Here is a 17,814-nt window from a genome sequence, read left to right on the forward strand (position 1 = left end):
AATGGAGAATTGCGTTATGAAAGTGCATCACGCATTAACGCAACCTGGATGAAGTGGCATTCCGCAACTTGTGTTCTTTGTGATTGGCGTATCAACAAATGCCTCAAATCTTTCGCCCTCTATGGTTTTGAGTGTTGACCGATTATAAAAGACAATGAATGGCATCTTACGATAATGGAGACGAAGATGTTGCGATATGAGGATATCCGCGATCGACATGGATTTGCACTGATCGGGGGAAAGTTGCGAGAGAGGCGTCTTCGATGGTACGAAGGTTCGATCACCTACTTCGCACTGATGAGAATTCACTCGCCAAGATTGGTCTGAACTTCGAAGTCGACGATAAGCGACCAAAAGGGCAACCGAAATAACAGTGTTTTGATACGCTGGATAGGAATTCGAAAGCCTCGTAATTGTACCCAGTTCAGGCATTTAATAAAACAAAATGGTGAATCCTCTTTTGAATGGGGCTGAAGGTTGAAGAAAAAGAAGAAGAAGAAATCAGCAACGCATCAGATTTTCTCTCTGTGGCAATGGAAAAACTGTTGCACCATCAATGCGAGGCCAGATAAAAGCTACAGGATCACTCTATTGACCATTCAATATCAATAGCTGTTTAACGCAAGCGGATACTTTATCATGCATCCTCTTTAGAATGGCACTGACTATGCTGACGATATTGACTTTATGAGAAGATCAACAGATTTACAGTTTATCTTCATCCAGATCGAACAGACGGCGCGAAATCTTGGGCTGTACCTTAATGAAGTTAAGATGAAGTACACGGTGGCAAAGTTAGCACCAAAAACGAAAGAACCACCATCATAAAATGGCGCCGATAAAACGAGAACAATAAAGATGGGAGACTACAACTTTGTGATCATTGACAATTTCTCCTATCTAGGGTCGAAAATCACAACCGGTAACAACTACGACGATGAAAACCGCGTACGGTTTTTGGCAGCCAACAGAGCCTATTTCCGCTAACAAAAACTGTTCCGCTCGAAACGTCTCACCATAAAGCCAAAGTTCTTACTGTACAAGACAATAATCTCGTCAGTCCTAATGTATTCCTCGCAGACTTGGGTTGTTAGCAAAGAAAATTATGAACTCTAGGCGCGTTCGAGATAAGAATCCTCCGAAGAATTTTCTTGCCCCCTACAAAAGGACGGACGATTCTGTATTCTATATAACGACGAAATTTATGAGCACCATGCACGTCTATTTGTGGACAAAATCCGGCCGGATATCCGTATGGATAGGTATAATCCAGCCGGAAAGTCTATAAGGGCATTATCTATGGCAGAAAAAAGCAAAGGTGAGAGACCCTGCCTCATATGGAGCGATGCCGTAGACCAGGACGTCAGAAAGTTTCCAGGGATATCGAATGGGCGGACCTCGGTGCAAAACTGGGATGTCTGGAGTTCCTTATTAAGACAGGTCTAGACCGGATACCGGTTGTTGCGCCGTTGATGATGGCATGAGGAATAATGAACGCAATTCGAACAATGTCTAAGAAGGCGAAAAATTAACCACCTTTTTTGAATTGCTTTGACAGCACCAGGTTCAATAGGCTGCGATAAGTGGATCACTTAATCGGAATGGACGAAGAAGACCATGCTCGTAAAGCCAAAAAGGGACGAGTAAGAGGCAACGAGATAGGCTCTGCTTTCATGGGGGTGGCAAAAGCCCACTCCTGATAGCTTATTTCAGGATTTTCACTTATTCATTGGTTGTCTCGTGGGTTCAGGGAAAGGGAGTATTCTTAGCTCTGGGGGTTTTCTTCCGAATTGCTCAACGATACTCTTCCTATAAGCAATTTTCCTGATGATAGTGACGACGCTACTTACCACCAATTAGCTAAATACCTTGAGCTGGAATAGCCATTTTAGTTACTTCAAACGTCTCGTATGCATTTGCAACAAGGCGACCTTTTACCACAATTCGAGCTTAACTTACTTCGTAAAGAGCCAACGAATCTAGACAAAAATAATGTATGTACGTTGGTTGAAGCCGCATAGTTTCCGCGAGGCTTTCTGGTATTTTTTTCTTTTCAAAAGGTCACTAAAGGTTCACGTGATTATCATCTCGCTATAATTATATTGCCGAGCTTAGGCATTAGACTCTTAGAATGCCTGCAGTTAAACGCCCGTACATCTACTTAAATAACGCTATCTTCCCATCTAAACCATCGCCACCTCACAAATGTTGCAATAAATCTGCAAATTAAGGCATTGAACTCGTTATTTTCACATCAACAGAAACATACAAATCATTTGGATAATTTCGCACTTAAGTCGCCGTGAAATGTGATTCAAGTGAGTGTCTGTATGTGTTTATGTGTATTTTTAATGCTTTTAGTTTTTTATTAAATATTTTTTTCAGATACTTCTTATATCTGCATTTTTGTTTCGTGCGTACTCTGGCTAAGATTTATTTGGACAGCATCTCCTCAGACGAAAAATACGACACTTTTTAAATATTTTATTTGGGCCTTGGAACAATAATAAAACCTGACTTTGTGAGATAAAGTTCCTCCAGTCATGTAGTGCGTGAAAACAACGTGAAAAGATACTACAAACGTCCAAGAAAAGATTCTGATTTTATAAAAGTTTCATTTGGATTGTTTTCGTTCTTTGGCTTGGTTCGGTGCAGATTAAAAGTCTTTTCAATGTCATCAATGTGACGAGGGGAGGAATTCAATATTGGCAGAAAGCAACTTGTCGACTTGTTGATTTCTCGTTATGCTAGCTTGGATGGATGCGACTTAATGCGGTGCTATGTGTGTGTAAATGTTTATTTATTTTGCATTCTAGATAGATAATATTGATTTTGTTGGATGTGCTCAGTATGTCGGAATTTTTATTCAAAACACGTGTGAGAATTGCATTGCATTTACACGCTGGTAATTGAGGAAGATTTCAACGGGGTGTATGTATCTATGTACGAATTTTGTGCTAATTTTAAAGGTAAATATACATACATATATTGATGTCTTCATCGATAAAGAAGATTTTTTTGATCTTGACAAATGGAATGGGTGCAACAATGCTAGAAAGTCCGCCTCCTGTCCTGAGGATCGCAATTGGAGGCAATCAAGAGTGAAAAATCATTGGTAAGTTTGATAGAAGTGCTCACAAATGTAGCCAGTAAATCTATAAACTGATCCTTACCAGTTATCGACGATAAGATTATTTACAATCCCATCCAGTTCTTTATCAGATATGAGCGACATTTGCAATAAGAGGTGAACAGATTGGCGGGCCTACTGTAACTTTGTTGATAATAGTTGGATTGGTACCAAACCTTTCAGTCTCAATCGTAATGTGCCTACATTGCAACTTATACTATTGGAAAATCAAATTGATACCTTAAAAGTATACGTGGGGAGTATGCGAAGGTATCCTCCTTCCACGATTACCTAGTTGGAGTGAGTTCAGTAAGGAAGGTCTTCTGGGGAACTAGAAGAAAAATGTGATGCGAAGCGATAACCACACCCTAAGCCAAGGTGCAACTATCGTGCCGAAGACTAAGTGGTCACACAAGTTGATATTTGTCCGCAACTCTGAATACGGGGTGACCCCTAGTTTCAAGCAGCTTTACCCCGGTGAAAGACGCTCTGCTAAGATCGACCTGTTTTCCCTGGCAAAGCATAAACCATGGCAGCCGACTATGAAATCTCTAACAAAAATAATAAAAATTGAAAATAAAAATAAATACTAAAACTTTGAAGGCTACGATTAAGGCATTTGTTTCTGGGCAGCAGAACTCCTCTGGGTGAACTGGTATCAGCCAATCGCCTTCAAGTAAATCACGTCCGCGTAAATGACAACTTTGACATGAAACTTACTCTGAACCAGATTATTGAGCTGCCATCGGCGCACATCGACAGCAGGAGAAAGAGTTGATAGGTCGGGGGCTTTCCTGGCTGTTGGTGTTCCTGAAGCGTATTTTAAGAAGGTTCATGAATGAACGTCACGTCATAAAAGTCCAGCCAGTGAGGGGCAACTTCATTTAAAGATGATGCAATATTTCTCGAATAACTTTTAAGTATTTTAATAGACGCCGCAGCACTAATCAGTCTTCGGATCAATTACTTCAAGATATTTATATACCTCATATAAGAACCGTAGTTGCGAAATTAGAAGCTTGAACTTATAACATGTGGGCCAATTGTATGCGGACGGAAGCGCTAGAACATCTTCATGATTTGAAATGCTTCCAAGATGTCAAAAAAAAAAACCAACTTCCTAATAGAACTAGGTCTCACGCCACAAACACATTGATTTCATTACGGGCATGGAAGCTCAACCTGGAAATTCGCAGAAGACAGTTTGGTTAAGGTACAAACTGGTGTTAAGCGCTCTAGTCACGAATCAAATAACCTGATTATAATTTGTACTCGGCAAGCTCTTGAAAAGAGCTGTCAAATCAATGCGCCGAAAAAGGGTAAAATATGAAAGAACTCGGATTTGGCAAAACATAGGAAAACGGCAAAGGCACTCTTTAAACGACTTCTGCAGTCTAATTCAATTATAGGCCGAAATCGGTCGGTGCATAGAGGCTTACGAAAGCGAGAAAAAGAATGGAGAAGCGATCACCGTGGGGACACTTTTTTGGACTCGAAGCTGATGCGGATTCTTGTCAAATAACTTAGCCAACAGCTGGCTAACCTATGTTTACAGCGAGGGTGCGTACAAAAGGCGATCAGGCAAAACCATCCATTTGAAGTATACTTTCCAAGCAACATCCAGAATCACAGTTCAGGGCCATCTGGACACAGTAAGGAATGCAAATACTTGCAAAAGGGGGGTATACATTTTTTTTCGCAAATATAGCCATGTAGGGTATTAAATGAAAAGTCCCGATTAGTACTTTGCGAGCTGGTCTTAGTTTTGACATTTCGGGGAAAGGTGGGAAGTGCGGGGGGTCGAAAGTGATCATCTCTTTAACGGACCCATTCTCAGAAACTGATCAATCGAAAAACCGGAAAAAAGTCTAAAAGTTGCCAATATATGATGCCAAGGCCCCGAAATACCTTCCATACCAATATCTGTTCTAATAAAGTCAATAATAATATAGTACTATGTGCCCGAATGGCTCAATTGGTTAGATCGCAAGGCTGTAGTACGGAAGCTCACGGTTCAAATTTCACTGGTGGCAAAGGAATTTGTTATCGTGACTGGATGTCGGATACCAGTCGACTCAGCTGTACCTGAGTCAAATCAGGGTAATGATCTCGGGCGAGCGCAATGCTGACTACATTGCCTCCTACAGTGTACTGTTGTGTACTGTTATGGTCTTGCATAAAGTGTTCTAACACACTTCAACGCCTTGATCCTTATTATTAATAGTATATTACTATAATTTTTAGTAACTACCAGCAAAACCCCCCTTAAGTTCATCCTAGCATCACGAAATGTAGCAATGTAGGCTATAATATACATCATGATCCTGCCAAGTTTGGTGGAAATCGCACTATTACTAACAAAGTTACAATAGGCCGCTTCCGTGAAAATTCAAGACTTTGAATATCAATATCACGCGAAAGTGGACATTCTCAACAATATATATGCCTATATTACGTGCTAGGTACTAATGTGACAAATGTCCACTTAAATGTTTTTATGAAAGACATACACAAAACCTTTCATACCCGAAGCGTGCAACTCGCGGTTTCTTGACTTTTTAGCTTTTGGGAATTGTTTGCTATGCTTCATTTAAAATAATTTTTGATACAGGCGACGTACTTCTCACTTAATTACATAACTTAGTTGAATTCTTTCGAACAAAACAAATATAGCCTTTCCATCGCCTTTTTTAAGCCAGGTCATTCAGGCCCCGCAAAATTGACTTCCGTAGCCCAGCGCGCTGATTGACAGTGGCACGAGGTCATAGGGAAAGATCTTATAAGTTGGGTTGATTCCTTAACGTTGCACGCTGGGGCAACGGACGCCTTCATCGCATCAAGAGTTGAAGGTTTGGCTCAGGTGAAATAAGCTGCTTTCCAATCTCCCACTTCGAACACGGACCTAGTGCATCAGGTTAAACAACATTAACCTGCCTCGGCTTGCAGGCGAACTGGAACGACCGGTCCAAGGTCCATTCAAGGAATTCGACAGCTACCATAAAGTTGTGCGTTCGATAGTCAATTGGCTAGCAAACCCCTTAACTGAAAACAGCTTGGTGGAAATGTTATGTCGTAGGCTAAGACTCGATGTACAGACCCAATTTCTCTATTTTGGGGGGTAGTACGGTTCATGAGCCGAAGAAGGTAGCGCAGGTGGCGAAGATTTAGATAAGCGTCTGCCTGTCGACTAATAGTGCGGTGATTCTGCAGAGATTATGGACATGTAGTCCATCTCAGGAAACCGTTCGTCTGTAAATCAAGATTTTAAGCCTGATCTGATCTGCTGAAATCATCGGAAGATTGGATATTCGTTTGAAGTCGCTTGGAAGAACCCCGGCGAACTCGCTTAACATGAAAGGGACAACTTCAATTGCGTGACTTGAATATGCCAATGTAGGCCACGCCTCATTAAAATCTGAGGCAAGAGAGCTATCGAATGAGTATGTGATCTGTCTTGTATCTTCCTTCTCGATCACGAAATTTGGTGCGGACGTTTGGTCTGTAAATCCCTTTACATATAGCAAGTGGCACCATTTTGGGTTGAGTTTAAGGGGGGCCTCCCCATATATGCGTAGAGAAGGTGCAAATTTTTTTTTCACAGAATATGTCCATGTGGGATATTAATAAAATGGTTCCATTAGTACTTAGTACAATTAGTACAACACTGGTCCCATTTTTGATATCGGGTGAAATATAGGGTAGTGAAGGCTCAAAATATGACCCTGTAACAGGTCTTGTTCGTAGAACCTATTCAGCCGGAAAATCTGAAAAAATCACAAAGGTGTTTCTAAACGAAATCTAGGTCTCAAAATACACACACCATTAGGCCTCCCATACTCGCACTAATAAAGTTAATATGAGTATTTTAGCATATTTTAGAAATTTTGCCGGAAACCCCCATTCATGTTAAAAATACAAAATTTGGCAGTGGTATAACTGCTAACATAAGGCATAACTCTGGGAAGTTTGAAGGAAATCCAACGATTATTAACAAAGTTACTGCTTTACACAAGTGCCGGCCACTGTCCCAGAAGGTCTCGTCACGCTCCTCAGAGAATCAGCAGACAGTTTTGTAGATGTCCCTAGCTTTGTTAGGTGATGATTTAGCCGGTAATGAACAGGGAGTATTCCAAGTATTCACCCGCTGCCTCATTTTTTTCTAATCAAATCTTATTTTGTGAGCAAGGTGTATTCAATATATAAAGGCATTTCCATGCCAGTTTATAGTTAACCTAGTTGGCCCTAAGTCCTTTAATAACCGGTTGGCTATCAATGAGAGGAGCGCAACAACATTAGTTAAAGGATGCGTATCTATCTATGGCGTATCAACGAATCAACTAATCTGTTGCTGGTTTAAGCCGCCACTGCCACACTCCGTCAATTTGTCTTGATGCTCCCTTCGCCTTTTGAATATCTTGTCAAAATGAAACCTTATTGTCAGGCTATCTAAAAAAAATGTTCCTTCCATTTAGGCAGCTCTCTGCCTCCATCCGTATGTGAAGATGGGGAGGATTCAGTCTTAGGGGCATATCCTAATTGTCACTCTGATATGCACAGCCAATCTTTGAAGTCTTTGTTACTCCCTTGTTGTTGCACTGAAATCGGTAAAAATTATAGCAGTGCATCTATTCTTGATCTGACCGTAAGGCCCAATAATAGGTACTCGCATACCACGTATCTAAATGTTCCATAAATAAGGCAAACTAGCGTTCCTAACGTTGCACATTTATAAAACAATCGATTAACGGCGACGTATTTAGCACAGTTGATTATCATGTCCAAACGTATCTTTTCTATGGAATTAGTCAGCACAGTCAATCTACTCAAATTCTATTTACCTTAATCTTCTTCTATAAATTTGGCGTAGCGTTTGCTCCTACTTTCTCTCATGGTCAGCAATAAATTATCCCACATGTTCTCTACTATTGTTCAAATCCCAACATGCAAATTAATTTCATCTAAAAATAGCATGTTCGGTTAACTGACTATCACCGCATCTACGAAAAAATCGGCTAAATTTAGAATAATTTAGTTTAAGGCAAACGCCCAATAAAAAGTTCCCTTACGGGCTTACGAAATTTTTACAACTCCATGAATAATGGAAATTTATTGAAGCATTAAAAAAGCCATCGCTACAAATTTTCTTTCTTACTTCATGGCCGTTTTCGTATTTTCTATTTTTTAACAGTTTTTTGTCCTTGTTATTTTTATTTCCCGATTGCCATTTAGGCGGAGATTGCAGTAATTACGCTTAAGATGCGTTTCTTCTCTTTTGGTGACTTGGCGATTTTATTAATACTTCTCTTTTTGTGTTGCAAGTTTAATTTATTATAATGATCTGGATTAATAGTGTTACGGAAAAAAGAGGAATCCAATCGGACCGCAATTCAGCCTAAGGCAGAAAAAACTTTCAATAAACTTCCATAAAAAGTGTCTGAATCTGATAAGAAATTGGGCGATTAATTCAGATGAGTATATGGAAATGAGGAGGTTTTTTTGGGCTGTCTGAAATGAGCTCCGAGCAAATGGATGAAAAACAAAGAAGTTAATTAGACAGATATAAAGGTAAAATGCATCATTTGAATATCAATAAAAGGTGTTCAACAGGTAATTAGACTTTGTGATCCCATGCATTTGGTATTGTGTCTCCGATTTCCTAATCTGATCTGTTCTAGAATTGCATTAGCATGTGATTTTCAGTGAAGGTTTTCCCATAAAATTAGAATACCGAATTGAAGAAACACTAAACACCACCAGTTTTTTTTTATTTGATGCATCTGATGTGGCACAAATTTAGATAAAACAAAAAGAAGATAGTTTGATTTAGTTGTTAGCTTTTTAGGCCCCGGTTATAACCTTTCAGAAAAATGATCAGACAATTTTTCAACACGCTATAAAAGATAGATTTAATCTAGAATACCTTGTTAGATGTTGAGAAAAAAACCAAACATTAAAATAATGCTAACGATTCGAAACAAGACAATTTCCAAAGGTATCATATGTAAGCTAATCAGGCCGGATAAGAAGTTGTCGAAAAAGTGAGCATTTCTCCCCGTCATGGAGTTGCCTTGGAAGTCTGAAAAGGAAATTTTAACAAAAGAAAGGGACAATGAGGGGGCACATAATTTCCACCGCAGACCCCAGGCCCTGTTTAAATCGGTTGAACTCGAGAGGAGAGTCCTCTGAAAATGTTTTTCCTCTGCAGTAGAATGCGCAATTTCCGGGTCTATATAACGATAAAATTGATGACCGATGTCGATAACTTGATAACTGGAAATGGCATGATCCGTATGGGTGAGGATGAGCTAGGCGGAAAGTCTACATAAATAGGCTGACAGGTCGTAACAGATCAAAAAACTTCGATCTCACCAAGAACAACGAAAAGATCTGCATCGACGCTAGGAAAGCCCAAGTACTGACGGAGTCTTTCCGAAACCAACTAAACTTACCTTCGCCTAGAAACAACCAGGTCGTCAGTTCGATTGTAGACTTTACAATCAAAGACTTTCTTCATGAGTATTCACTCAAATTAACAACCTTCTCCACCTTTAACATATCCTGCAAACCAACTGACCCAAAAGCCTTTTTGAGCTTATCACAACTCGCAGCTACCACAAAATAGCTTTGACAGTAAAAAATCAACCGGACCAGATGACATAGCAAATACTGTCATCAAAAACCTCCCCAGGGCATCAATGAAGTTGTTTCTTCTTGCAGTCTTCAACAACTCATCATCATCATCAACGGCGTAACAACCGGTATCCGGTTTAGGCCTGCCTTAATAAGGAACTCCAGACATCCCGGTTTTGCGCCGAGGTCCACCAATTCGATATCCCTAAAAGCTGTCTGGCGTCTTGACCTACGCCATCGCTCCATCTCAGGCAGGGTCAGCCTCGTCTCCTTTTTCTATGATAACATAGATAATGCCCTTATAGACTTTCCGAGCTGGATCATCCTCATTCATCCTAACGATCATCGTATGGCTCATAGATTTCGTCATTGTGTAGGCTACGGAATCGTCCATCCTCATGTAGGGGGCCAAAAATTCTTCGGAGGATTCTTCTCTCGAACGCGGTCAAGACTACGCAATTCTTCTTGCCCAAGTCTCCGAATACATGAGGATTGGCAAGATCATTGTCTTGTACAGTAAGAGCTTTGACCCTATCGTGAGCGGAACAGTCTTTGTAAGCTGAAATAGGCTCTGTTGGCTGACAACAACCGTATGCGGATTTCATCATTGTAGTTGTTATCGGTTGCAAGTTTCGACCCTAGATAGGAGAAATTGTCAACGGTCTCAAAGTTGTATTCTCCTATCCTTATTCTTGTTCGCGTTTGTGTTTGACCAGTGCGGTTTGATGTTGTTGGTTGATTCGTCTTCGGTGCTGACGTTGCCACCATATATTTTGTTTTGCCTTCATTGATGTGCAGCCCAAGATCTCGCGCCGACATCCGCCTGCTCGATCTGGATGAAGGCAGTTTGTACGTCTCGGGTGGTTCTTCCCATGATGTCGATATCGTCAGCATAGGCCAGTAGTTGGGTGGACTTGAAGAGGATCGTAACTCTTGCATTTACTTCAGCATCACGGATCACTTTCTCGAGGGCCAGGTTAAAGAGGACGCATGATAGCGCATTCCCTTGTCGTAGACCGTTGTTGATGTCGAATGGTCTTGAGAGTGATCCTGCTGCTTTTATCTGGCCTCGCACATTGGTCAGGGTCAGCTTAATCAGTCTTATTAATTTCGTCCGGATACCGAATTCCCTCATGGCCGTGTACAGTTTTACCCTGGCTATGCTATCATAGGCGGCTTTAAAGTCGATAAACAGATGGTGCAACTGTTGTCCATATTCCAACAGTTTTTCCATCGCTTGCCGCAGAGAGAAAATCTGATCTGTTGCCTGGAGTGAAGCCTCTTTGGTATGGGCCAATGATGTTCTGGGTGTATGGGGCTATCCGGCGTAGCAAGATAGTGGAAAATATCTTATAGATGGTACTCAGCAACGTGATACCTCTATAATTGCTGCACTGTGTGACATCTCCCTTTTTATGTATGAGACAGATAATGCCTCGTTGCCAATTGTCAGGCATTGATTCGTTGTCCCATACCTTGAGTACAAGTTGATGAACCACTTGGTGTAACTGGTCGCCTTCATATTTAACTAATTCGGCTGTAATTCCGTCGGCTCCTGGCGACTTATGATTTTTAAGCGAATGAATTGCACGGATTGTTTCTTATATGCTTGGTGGTGGCAGTATTTGTCTGTCGTTTTCAGTTGGCGGGACCTCCAACTCGCCGATGTTCTGGTTGTTCAGTAGCTCATCAAATTACTCAACCCATCGCTCCAATATGCCCATTCTATCGGAAATCAAATTTGCCTCTTTGTCTCGGCAGGATGATCATCGAGGTGTATAAGGCTTCATCCTGCTGACTTGTTGGTAAAACTTGTGCGCCTGGTGCGGTTGCTCCCTGTACTTTTCTAGTCTTCAACAACTGCATCAATAATAATTACTTTCCTACTACTTGGAAAATAGGTAAGACAAGTCGCCATTAAGAAAAATGGCTGTTCTCACGAACCACAAGACTTCAGGCCCGTCTCTCTCCTTTCTAACTTGGCAAGCTTTTCGAGAAAGTCTAGCCAGTAGGATTAGTCCAACATTGCGACCAGAAAAGCATCATTTCGAACCACCATTCAACAGGACTCAGTGAGTAGCAGACTTAACGTCAGAAACAAACCCACAGTAGTGTGTGTGTTAGATCGTGAAAAGGCCTTTGATTCCGTGTGGGTTAACGAACTCATTTTCAGACTAATCAGCGTTGAATTCCATATCCCGGTGTCGAATAATAAGTTTCTTCGAAGATAAGCATCAGCGTGAGAAATTACTAATCCGATCTCCTACCGGTCAATTCCAGAGTACCGCAGAGATCCATTTCAGGACCTACACAGTGTGCTGACGCCACGCTCATCTTCTTGTCGAGTCTCCGACCCGGTAAGGCAGCTCATGCTATTGAGAAACTAATATCTACTCTTTTCTTCGCAAAAGGGTAGGACTTTGCACTACTTTACTTACTTTGAGAGTAGTAGATAAGCCTTCTCGCGTTCTAAGTGCAGGCGAACGTGGTGGGCTTTGCCTCAAGTGGAACGATGATGTAGGCCAAGGCAATTGCTAGAGAGATTGAATTGGTCGATTTTGGAGCCAAACTGGGATGATCGGTGTTTCTTATTAAATTACGCCTAGACCTGACCCCGTTGGTGGTGATGATAGTATTTCCCCTCCAAAAGTTCTCAACAGATGTGATTAGCAATTCGCTCGTCTTAACAGTCTGAATTCAGCCTTAGCGGGTACCACCTGGGATCCCATTCTCACTCTCTTGCGACGTTACCAAATCACTGACTTTTTATCAATATTGGAATCAACCTGCTTTCCTGTTACCTTCCTTCCTCCCTCAGGTGCTTGCGCTCTTAGCCTATATGATTTCCAACTTAGGTCTATAAAAAGCTCCGTCCAAATCCCTCAATAGGGAAAATCTAGAAGCCTTGCAGAAATTACGCTTACTTTGTCCACTTTGTGAATTTTATTAAAGTCACTGATACCTAACTCCGGTCTCACTGAAGCTTCAAGCCCTTCTAACCGCACATCCGTAACACCGGCAACCCCGCTCAGCCCCCTCACCTTCTCATTAAGTCCGACGGCTCCACTGCTGGTTCACCTCAAACACTTGCGATTTATTCTGTGGTGACTTTGCCACGGAGTAGAACCCCCTCCTTTTTTGCTTCTTCTTCTTTTCTCCCTCGATTCCGAACTTGCAACACCTGTTCTTACTCTTTCCTTATACGAGTACTTCATTGGTACCATTGACATTGACAAGTTCTTCTGGTACTAAGTGTTGTCGTAAAGCATACCAGATGAGTTCGTGCAGCACACGGTCAAACGCTTTCTCTAGATCCAGAAATGCAATGTAAAGAGGGCGATGCTTCTCACGGTGTTTCTCCATGAGTAACCGCGCAGCGTCTATTGCGTCAATAGTTCCGCAGTTTTTGACAAATTCGGACTGATTCACGGTTATTTTAATGATTTTGCGAATACGGTTGTCAAGAATGCGTTCAAAAATCTTCATGGTATGGGAAAATAACCGGATCGGACGGCAATTTGAACATTCTGCTGTACTACCTTTCTTTTTCCATATTGGAACAGTGGTACTTTCTTGCCAGTCAGATGGTGTTCTTCCTTCTTGAATAACTCGATTAAAGAATTCACTGAGCCACAGCGTTGGGTCCCAGCTCTTCGTTTTCCATAGCTCAGATGCGATGTCGTCAGGTCCTGTGGCTCTCCTCAATTTCATTCGTTTTTTGCTTCCTCGACTTCAGTTGCGCTGACAGTTAAGTCCTTGAGGGTTTAACATGAGCACCTGTCTGGACGACTTAATCCGACGGTGGTTTTAAGCTACGGACTGATTTTGTGACCACAATCAGAGCCCCGCTGAGACAAGCAACAACAGTACCAGTCTATACCAAGTGCATGGTTTATCATTCATACTGATGGATGCAACACCTACCTAAATCTCTACCGAACTAAGGAGTACAGCACCCGTGTTGAAACGCAACATCACGCCGAGGTCCGAAAGTTTTTTCTCGCTTGAGCATAACCACAACCCCCATGAAACTCCCACTAGGGGGCCTACCGCAAATAACCGAGCTGTACTCACATACAACGGGAGTTCATCCGAAGTATGAGAGTCCAGGAGCTATCCCGGTTCCCATGGTACCAGTATACCCCTGGTAAGGTTTCGTGACCAATTTGCCACTTCAGATGAGTCCCCGTGCAGACTCGGGTCTGATCGCCCTAATTAGACCTTTGGAACATTCGCCTACTGTATCACGGCCGGCAAACCAAAATGAGTACAGCGTCTCCCGGTGCCACCACTATGGAGGTTCTCCTCGGCCACTTGGTTTTGGTTTGGCCGACAGGATTCCTCACTGCCACCTCTGAGCACCAGTTGCGCTGACAGGTGGAACTGGTCCAAATGCCGGCAATGATTGTGGAAGTGGAGGATGAGCAAATTCTTCAGTTGAAATCTGCTCGAAGTATTCTCACCATCTATCCCTTGCGGCTCGGCAGGTGGTAACCAAAGTATCGTTCTTTTCATTAACGCAACAGAAGTGTTCGATATCCTGTGTACGTTTGTTACGGCTTTTAGCAAGTCGATACTGATCTCTCTCGCCATCCCGAGTGTCCAGTTTATCGTAAAGAATTTTGTAACATCTTCATTCGAAAGCCAAGTATCTCGGTTGATGTATCGCTTACCCAGCTTGGTGACCCCGAGGGTTGTAGAGGCCGCTTTGTGGATCGTGTCTGTCATGTGGTTCCACGATTCTTCCACATTCGTAGTGGTCGGTAATCGTGTGAGTGAGATCGTTTCTTCTTTCTTCTCACCAAATCGTTACCATTTAATGCGCCGCGGGGCAGTGCGTTCCTCACGCTCTTTTATCAGTGGCTTAATTCGCAGATGATATAAATTAACGTCTCACAACAAAGCTAACTTATTCAAAAGTGGAAAGATCGCCTCGTGTAATAAGGCCTCAGACTGAAACTGAATAAAAGAAGATTTTTGACAACCGACCTCAATAAACCAGGCATTATCGACGTATCAACGAATGTCTGCAATCAAACATCTACAGCAGGGTCGCCCGCCCTGTCATCCTCTTGGGTTTTAAGTGTTGGTGATTATAAAGAGCAATGGACGGCACCCCGTGGTAATGGCGATGGGTACATTATGTTCGACGAATGGGGTAAGATGCCATGATCACATCCAAAATGAAGAGATTGTCCGATCGATATGGAGATGCGCCTATTTTGGACAAATTGGTGGAGATGCATCTGATACTGACGAAAACTCACCTGCCAAGATTGGTCTCAACAACAAAGTTGATGGAAAGCGACCAAACGACCATCCATATCAGGCATATGACCGAAGAAAGCTGAAGAAGAAAATGCTTCCATGGTGTAGTCTCTTTTCCATAATTGTGATTGTTATTGAATTGAATCTGGCAAAGAAGGTTGACGCCAGACAGCTTTTAGGGATATCGAATTGGTGGACCTTGGCTCAAAACCGGGATGTTTGGAGTTCCTTATTAAGGCAGGGCTAGACCGGATACCGGTTGTTGCGCCGTTGATGATGATGATGAAAGAAGGTTGACTCGATTACTAGCCATGAAAAAGAATTTTCTCTACTCGACTTATGCTGATTCTCCGCTTTCCTTTAATCTGACATCTCTGCAATCTCAAACATCATTGACGGATGCATTTGTTCTTTTCAAACTTGGTAACGGTTTTATTCGTATCTATTCGTATCTTTAACGTTTCTAAAGTTCCATTTGCGGAGCTCCTGCGCTAGAAGTGATTATAACCATTTGCACCTTGCTCCTCTTGCATCATCCCTAGCCACTAACGCATTGCAATCTTTTTCTGTTTTTATATGCAATAAATAATTGCAAAAGTCTCTTTTTATTGTAAATCAAATCAATAAATAAATAAATTTAATAAATAAATAAACTCACGCCTTTTCAGCAGCGGAATAATGATGATTCTATCCAGATCAATCGCGAGATTCGAGAATTACAAAATGTTTTGTACGCCGTATTTTCATTGAGCAGGTAATTCCACTTACTCTGTACTACAATCCCGAGCCACATACTTTCAGCAGTCTCACAGCAGTACTTACATATTTAAATGTTTTGGAGTTGCCTGAAATGGTCCCGCTATGTAAAATAAATTTGTTGGCATACAGTTTGGGCATGTATATGGCCGGGCCCTTGTGATTTATAGGTAATGACTAGATTAGAAATACGTGCAAGCTATGAAACCTGCAGGTTGTTGAAATAGTTGGACCTATTGTTCAAGACTATGCCATTATTTGGAATACCCCACTCAATGGCATCATTTTCAATAAGAACATCTAGTCACTTGGTTCTATTATTTCTTTCCTTTCCTTCCTTCGTTTTGTTCTAGAATCCATTCCAACAACTGGGTCTTGTTTAAATTAAATTTAAATTGATTAAAGAGTCAAGTCAAAAACAAGTCACCAAATTGAAATCACTGGAAAGTTTTCCTTCTAAAATCAATAAAATTTCTTAGATTTCAGATATCGCGTAAAAAATTTGCAGCCGGGAAACTTCTGTGGAACACTTTTCAGGCAGCTTAGCGCCCTCAATAATTTGGGTGCTTCGAAAAAAAAGCATTAGCAGAACGATCATTGGGCAGAAGATAAATTATAATAATCAATCTGAATAGCTTTGCATTGTTTCTCCGTGTAACTTTCAACTCTAGCAGAACAAAAACTTTAGGATAAGAACGAGGCCATTCAAAATATACTGATTATTAAAGATTAGGCGCGCAAACAAAAAACTCAGTTTTTCAAAAGATAAATAATCTTATTCTAGAATGATTAACTTCTATCAAATCAAAGTGAAAACTTAATTGTCCTACTTACATCTTGATCAATGTGTCCCATGTCTGAATAATGCTCGACCTTTGAGAACATTTAATCGGCGTCAATTTCTCCCAATTTAAATTTTTATCGTTGATGATTTTAACTCTAAACTATTTCCCCACACTTCACAATATTCAGAACAAATTTTGATAAATAGTTAGACCACTAAAGTACTAATTCTACGGTTGGAACACTTGGTCGCTGATTTCGGAAATAATATCACTTCATTAGCCCGACTGATAATTAAACATCAACATTTCATGCTCAGATTTTTTTAAGTCGAAATCAATTTGAGTAAACATTGGATGACACAAATACCGAATAAATTTTCAAATATTGTTAAATTTCCTTTCTATTGAGAAAAGTATCATTTATTCCTGGTTTTGCCGCATCTAATTAGTTTTCCGCTGAAAGGAAAGAAAAATTGGTTAGAAATCTAAATCCACAGATACGTATCTATGAAGGTACAATAGAGTAATCTTGCTATCATTATTGTTATTTAATAAATGATAAATAATCTTGAATGAATAAATAAATAAAACAAAGTCCAGAAGTTCAAGGAAATTAAATTAAAAAAATAAAAAATAATAAAGATTAAATGAGCTCCAATGAGTAAGTAAATGAAGTAATTTTTCCTCAACATTATATTTACACGGAAATATGATGAAAGTGGTATTTAAAAGAATCATTGCATGCCTTCACCTTCGACATGCAAGTATAGAACACAGAACTTATATAAACATCCAATAAAGATGGATAGCCTTATTTAGCATTAAAATCACAGATTACCGGTTAATATAAGTATCTAAGATATTTAGCCACCTGCTGATGGCGTCCATTTGCATAACAATTCACCTTAAACTCCATAAACGACTTTGCCTACGTAGATCTGAAATCGATAGATTGATCAATGTCTTATTACATTTGCATTTAAACTAGTAGCAACTAAAATGGTGAGGTCTTCTTTTTGTTTCTGTTCCCTATTGTCTTGTTCGGAGCTTTTTATTCGTTATTAATTCAGCATTAATCGAACACGATAAAAATTGGCATACAACATGACTGAATTGCTATTTTTAAAGATTTTTTTATAGACGCGCACGTTTTTTCAATTCGAAACAAATATCGTGAGATTACTGTGTTGTAAATCAAGGTGTGATTTAGAATACAAATAAAGCTTTTTTTAATAACATTTCATA

At 40.7% G+C, this 17,814-nt stretch overlaps 1 protein-coding gene across 2 annotated transcripts in view; it reads right to left on the reverse strand.

The window, feature by feature from the left end:
* Positions 1 to 17,814, reverse strand: part of LOC119652254 (sestrin homolog) — a 283,703-nt gene that overhangs the window by 132,122 nt on the left and 133,767 nt on the right. For both annotated transcript variants that reach the window (XM_038056245.1, XM_038056237.1), the window contains exon 4: positions 16,619 to 17,025. In XM_038056245.1, coding sequence (XP_037912173.1) covers positions 16,619 to 16,669 — 51 coding nt within the window. In that variant the 5' untranslated portion in view covers positions 16,670 to 17,025. The remainder of the gene's footprint in view (positions 1 to 16,618; positions 17,026 to 17,814) is intronic.

The sequence above is a fragment of the Hermetia illucens genome, chromosome 1 (genome assembly GCF_905115235.1).
Source record: "Hermetia illucens chromosome 1, iHerIll2.2.curated.20191125, whole genome shotgun sequence".
Classification (NCBI taxonomy): domain Eukaryota; kingdom Metazoa; phylum Arthropoda; class Insecta; order Diptera; family Stratiomyidae; genus Hermetia; species Hermetia illucens.